The 6,961-nt window shown below is 36.8% G+C and overlaps 1 protein-coding gene across 2 annotated transcripts in view; it reads right to left on the bottom strand.

Moving 5' to 3' along the window:
- Window positions 1-6,961, bottom strand: part of tbxa2r (thromboxane A2 receptor) — an 18,232-nt gene that overhangs the window by 5,210 nt on the left and 6,061 nt on the right. The window contains exon 2 of one of the 2 annotated variants that reach the window (XM_024278967.2): window positions 1,170-2,031. In XM_024278967.2, the coding sequence (XP_024134735.1) occupies window positions 1,170-1,955 (786 nt within the window). In that variant the 5' untranslated portion in view covers window positions 1,956-2,031. Of the gene's footprint in view, window positions 1-1,169; window positions 2,560-6,961 lie in introns of those variants that run through there. The other variant, XM_036211507.1, reaches the window with a different exon arrangement.

Below are 6,961 nucleotides of genomic sequence, written 5' to 3'. Positions count from 1 at the left end.
TAGAACGTCTCTTAAAAAAAGAAGGAAAAAAATAATTTAAAAATAATAAAATTTGCAAAAATATATATGATACATTTTTGTATATATATAAACATAAATATCTACAGGTTGAAAAAAAATAATACTTTTATTCTAAATTATTTAAAATTCTGAATATTTTTTAATCGCTGGTAGAAGAAATTTAAGAGATTTTAATATCCACAGATGAGAAAAAAACATCAAATTAATTAAATGTAACATCATGGTTTGAAGGTAAAAATAAGACGTTCTCTAAAACTTCAAGGTTGAGGTGGGGCTGCAGCTCCTTCCTGTTTCCTGTGGTGATGGACAGATTGGCAGATGATGTTAGACATGAACCTCTGAGGATCATGTTTACAGTTGTGATCTGTAGTGAGATGAGGGAGCAGGTGGATGAACATCTAGCACCCTAAAGGCTGAAAAGACTGAGTTTTTATTATTGTTTATATTACTAATACTCTGCAGTTTTCAGATTGCTATCGTGTAACCAGGGGTGCCAGAATTCACAAATCTTAAATAGTTTTCTCTGAAATGTTATCAGCAGACACATTCATTAAAAAAGTTTTTTTGCATTTACAAATCTTCAAATTCACTTCCTTCACCTCTAATTCAGAAGGATTTAAGATGGCCATGCCAGAGACTCTAATTAATCAATCAGAAAAAGTTTTCGTCATTGGGATAGGGCAAGTACGGTGGCCCAGAAGGGTCACAACACAACACTTTAAATTTGCAATACAACACACTGCAATTAGTTACAACATACAATTTTTTTACATTTTTTTGTTTTTTTACATTGTGGGTTAATTTCTTTGTGTTACGACTAATTGTAGTCTGTTGTGTTGTGTATTTAAAGTGTTGTGTTTTGACGTTCTCTGTTTTGAGTTAGTTTTTGTGTTGTGACCCTCTGTGTTGTATTGTGGGTTAATCTTTCTGTGTTGTGACTAATTTTAGTGTGTTGAGTTGTGAATTTAAGGTGTTGTGACCCTTCTGGGCCACAGTAGGCAATAGCTAAAATCTAATCTATTTGGTTAATCCAAAAGTTATTTAAACCTTTAGTTGTAAAAGCCTTTGCTAAGTTTTACTAAAAATCAGGACAAAAATGTTTCTCACAAATAATTTTCTCATTGAAAATAAACCAAACAAAATCTCACCAGCAGGGGGCACCAGCAGATGGTGGCGATGACCATAATCAGGATAAGTTGAAGCATCATTTCAACTTCATGGTCTCGTCGTCTCTGAGTTCTGTCCGGTCCGCAGCAAACTCTGAACAGGGTCACCACACTCACCGTGTTCAGCAAAAAGGACAGAGCGATGCTCGTCAGTCCAACTATAGAGAAGAGCAGGGCAAAGGCCCAATCGTTTGTCTTTGAGCTGATGTTCAGAAAGCACCAGGAGCCGGGCGTCTGAATGTGGTAGCTTCCAAAGCCTGTTAGAGGGAGCAGGGAAATGCAGCCGGCGAAAAACCACACCATCAGCACCATGGAGACGGTCCGTCCTTTGGCAGTTTTGGTGGACCGTGCAAATGGATGGTTGATTCCAATGAACCTCTCCACAGCCATGGAGGTGCCAAGAAGCAGAGGGCACAGTCCATAAAAAATCATTGAAATACCCATGAAGTTGCAGAAGTGGCAGCCCAGGTCTGACTGACGCCAGTCAATATGGTTAACGTAGAAGGAGATGACAACGGAGCCGGTTACCAGAAGACCCATAAAGTCTGTGACGACAAGACCACCAAGGAAGATGAGGAAGAACGAGCGTGAGCGGCTCTGGGTCCTCTGGCATGATTTGATGAGGACGATGAAGGCGATTAGGTTAGAGGTGAGACCCAAAGCGCTGAAGGTGGCCGAGAAGTGGACCTTGCCAATCTTTGGGTCATAAATGTACGGAGAGCTGGTGTTGGAGTAGCAGAGTGGAACGCTGCTGTTGGAGTTGTTCATGGTGCTCAGATGGTTTGAAGTTTAGGATCAATCAGACTCAGGAAGATGACGAGTTCAGGAAGTCTTCTTTCTCCATCTAACAAAAAAGAAAAAAAAAATAACCAACAAGTCCAAAAGACAATAAAAAACTTGGAATCATAAAAAGATATTTCGGATCCTAATGACCCACTCCAATGGAGATCATGTTGAGCAAAAAAAAAAAAAGATTTTCTCGTGATAACAAGATTGTGATGTATTGTGATAACGAGATGGTAGATGTCATTATCACAAGAAAATTAGCACAAAAAAACGGGTTTCAGGTGATAACGAGATAGTAGATGTCAGTATTAGAAGAAAATGGGCAAAACAAGATTTTCTCATGATAACGAGATAGTAAATGTCATTCTCTGAAGAAAATGAGCAAAAAAAAATCAGAATGACAAGAAAGTAGATGTGAATAACACTAAAAGAAATTTGCAAAAAATAAGATTTTCTTACGATAATGAGACAGTAGATATCACTATCGCAAGAAAATTAGCAAAAAAATGTTTTCTTGTGATAAGATGGTTATCACAAGAAAATTAGAAAACATTTTTCTCATAATAATGAAATAACAGATGTCATTATCACAAGACACTAAGAAAAAACTGATTGTGATAATGAGATAATAGATGTTATTATCACAAAAAATGAGCAAAACAAGATTTTCTCGTGATAATGAGATAGTAGATGTCATTATCATAGGAAAATGATCAGAAAAGATTTTTTGTGACAACGAGATAGTAAATATTCTTTTCACTAAGAAAATAAGAAAAAAAAAATCTTGTGATAACGCGATAGTGGATCGCATTATCAAAATACTTGCGATTATTTTCATTGGAAAGTTATTGTGAGGCAGCAGCAGTAATATTTTCCCTAAATGGAGATATTAAATATCTGATGTAAATGTTATATTACTTAGAGTACTGAAGTCTTTCTAGAACTGTTGATGAAATATCCAGGATGACATTGTTAGACCAAGATGCCAAGTGAAACATATTGTATAAAGAACGCATAACTTTTGTCAACAATCATGGCTCGCACACATGAGACGTAAAACAGGCACTTCCTAACAGGAAATGCAGTTCTGACAGCTATGATGACAGAGTCATCAACAGGAAATGATCTAAGTCCCATGCTTTTTTAAAGCATTCCCTGGAGTGTGTCATTCCCCGAATGCTACTTCAAATAAAGCAAATAACATTAGAAAAACTAAACATTAATCTCTTGAGATGTCAATAAGAAACATAAGGTTATGCTTTTTAAAAATACCCATAAATCAAACTCTTTTACCACTAAAATAAAACAAAAATCTACAAATATTACAAAAAAAGGTTTCCATTACTTCAATACACTTTTACAATTAATTGTATTTGATCAAGAAAATTATAAATAAAGAGCTCATGAAGAGCATAAGCTAACGAGCAACCTGAGCTTTTCCTGTTATGTTGCCTTTGCTGTTTTGTTTCTCCAAGACAAATTAATCTTGAACCAGAACAGGAAGTCAACAACTAAATGACAACAAATGAGAAACGGATTCGGAATTTACCTCACGACACAGAAAAAAGTAAACACAAAAAGCATGTTCTCCCACCAAACCAGAGCTCTGAAAATGGGGTAAACGCCTACGGTCTCGTTAGAGTTGACTTATTTAGCTCAGTGAATTCATGTCATGCATAAATAGCTGAGCAGAAACATTTGTCTCATGTCAAAGAACTTTTCCGTTTCTTATTGTTTGGCTCTCCTACTTAAGTCAGGACCAAAGGACACGGTCTGCGGAGGCAGTTTAACAATAAGCGGAATGCAGTGTTTTTTTCACTTATGACAGATAACAGGAGCACTTTTGAGGACTCTTAAGGAGTGAGTTCATTTGTTTAACGTGCAAAACAAAATGAGCCGTTTAAATTGTATTTTTTGGCATCTTATTTTGCACAATGGCGACAGCATAACCATACAATACAAGTTAATGAAGCTGAAAAATGCAAAATGTGACAGAAAACTATAATTTAGGTTGCAAAGTACATCAAAATGAAAGCATACTGTAAATGTAGGAACGTTTAACTCTTTAATACCTGAACTCCAGTTTTTATGTTCTTTGATTTTCTGTAACTCTTCAACCATTAGCATGAGACTTCCCGTAGATTCTGAAAGATTTTGTGTTTAAGCATCACCGACAAACCTCATGTGTCAAAGTCAAGGCCCGGGGGCCTGATCCGGCCCTCCGGGTCATTATATCTGGCCCTCAAGATAATTTTATTTTATTGTTATTAATGGCCCGATGTTATCTTGCGCTCATTTCTAATGCTCAATTCTGACAAAATATATTTTAATGGAGAGCAACATATTGGAAGTTATTTAAGGTTTAAGTTAATTTATTCTGGAATAATAGTCCTGCCTTTTTATTATTCATAATTGTGTTTAAAAAGTTACAGTTTTAAATATTGTCATTCTGCTAGCTTTCTGGACTATTTTGACATGTACTACGAATTTTTTGGAGTTTAGCTGATATTTTAGCTACATGCTAGCTGTTTTGGCTAATTTTGGCTTTTTCTTAAAAGTTTTTTTTAGGCTGTTTTGCAGTAAGGGTAACATTAACATGTTAGCTTTTTAGGGTAATTTAGGCTTTTTTCAGCTTTTAAGGCTATTTTTAAGTTTAGCTATTTTTTTCAGCTACATGCTAGCTGTTTTAGCTAATCTATGTTTTTTTGCTTGTTTTTTATTCAAATTTAGCATTTAGCTAGTATTTTAGCTGGCTATTAGCTCAAGGGTTTTTAGCTATCAGCTTCAGTGATTTCAGCTATCAGCTTCAGTTTTCAGCTATCAGCTTTAGTGATTTTAACTATTAGCTTTCGAACTATCAGCTTCAGTGATTTCAGCTATCAGCTTCAGCGTTTTACGCTATGACCTTCAGTGATTTCAACTATTAGCTTCCGAACTATCAGCTTCAGTGATTTTAGCTATCAGCTTCAGCGTTTTCAGCTTTCAACTTCAACTTCAGCTATCTTTACTAGCATCTTCCGCAGACAAATTCAGCTTACAGGGTTCACAGTAGCATTATCGCAGGTAATGCTATTTATCTAGTTCATAATTATGTTAAAAACGTACGGTTTTAAGTTTTAAAAATTTTGTTTCAGAGTGTTGAATAAATGCTTATGCTGTTCAGCCCACAACAAGGTGTGTTTTGGATTTTGGTCCCTTGTACGTTTGACACCCCTGTAAAGGCTTAATGAATATTATTGAGGGATCTGGATATAGGCATGGATAAGGGGGGGTCCAACATTGTGACGGCCTGCAAAAGTCCACAATGTGTTTTTTCATCTTTATTTTGGATTTTTTCATTCCTGCAATGTACTCTCTGGAAAATATGGTAACTGAAGAAATAAAAATAAAAACAACAAATAAAAATACAAGAAATGTAAGGGGGGACAGACAGATGAACAAATAGACAGACACATAAAAAATAATAATAAATGCATCCTCAACAGGGCCCAACACCTTTATAAAAAATATTTTCCAAAAAAAAAAAAAAAAGAAAATCTGAGTATATGATGTTCACTTCCTGTTTTCTTTCCTTTCTGCTGAACTATCAGGCATGAAATGTCAGAGACAAGTTGGACAGAACCACATGTCCACAGGTCCAAAATAACATTTCAGAGTTTGTCACATTATGATTTTGGGTTTGTAAGTTGATGTAAATGTCCCTGATTGACTCATCTTTACTTTCCCTTCAGACAAACTGCAATGGTTGTTTGTGGTTGTTTGAAATGGTTATCATCACAGCACAGCCAAAAACACATTAGTTTTCACCTGTGGAAAGAGCTGTGGTAAGCATTGACGCTGCAGGAAAAGGAGCAGCAAGAGTTGATTTATATCTGCAGGTGATAAGTTTGTGGTGATGTGTTTGGACCAACCTGCACCCCCTACTCAATTTGGGTTAAACTTTTTTGTCTCAGTGTGATCGTGTGATGATCAAAGTGTGCACAAAAATGTTTGTTTTTGGGCATTCCCCATACAAAAGTACAACTTTATGCATTTTTCTACAAAAAAAGAAGTGTGGTTTCTCACTTTGCTGACGAGATGAGAAAGATGTTATCTGACTCTGGCACCAAAATGTGACTTCAAAGCATCACCACTTACAACAGAAATAGTTTCCTGCACAGTTTTCTCACATCTGAGTACTTTGTCACTCTGTAGCTGATTATGGAAAATTCCTCAACTCACCTAATACTTTTTGATTTCACACATTTTCAAATGTATAACTTTAAAATCCAGCTCTGGTCATCTTCTGATCTACTGTTAAAACGTTCTCAGTTGTCTTTTAGGGTTCAAACTGGAAAATTTATGTGGTCCAGATCCAGTCTTGAACCTTGTGTTTGTCTGTATTTCAACTGCTGTCTAGCAGACTTTTCTGTTCTAGACCAAAGCTTGTAAACAAAACCTTGTGACCTAAGATCTCTTTAGTCATTGGCCAGGAATTAAGAGGGCGGGTAAAAGCAACTGGAATTATAGAATTTCTTGTGCTTTGCAATCCTTGTCGGGATACTTCACTTATTCAAACTACGGCTACCACAATTAGTCGACTAAACCAGTGGTCCCCAACCACCGGGCCGCGGACCGGTACCGGGCCGCAGACCCATTGCCACCGGGCCGCGGAAGAATTTAGGGACGTTTTTTTTTTTTGAGTCAGAAATCTTTTATTTTGAAAATCAACCGGATTCTCTCGATTATACTGAGCGCTTAAAGCAGTCCAGCGGCGTGTCACACGAGAAAAGCTGCATGTGGAACCTTTCTCCGCGAATGGCTGGGAATAGGGCACGCGCGTAAGTGCAGCTTCGGCGCCGGAACTTTCTGTCAGACCTGCTGTTCATTCTGCGCGCGAGGCTGCAGCGTTCTCTCCTTCATAGAACGAGCGTAGCTAAATCGGTGGATAGTTTACATGCGAGCACATCTACTTATATTTGATTTATTCTACATCTCCTGTAATTTTC

Source organism: Oryzias melastigma, linkage group LG4, assembly GCF_002922805.2.
Source record: "Oryzias melastigma strain HK-1 linkage group LG4, ASM292280v2, whole genome shotgun sequence".
NCBI lineage: Eukaryota > Metazoa > Chordata > Actinopteri > Beloniformes > Adrianichthyidae > Oryzias > Oryzias melastigma.
The sequence above is the reverse complement of the archived record's forward strand: the minus strand, read 5'-3'. Positions and strand labels throughout refer to the sequence as shown.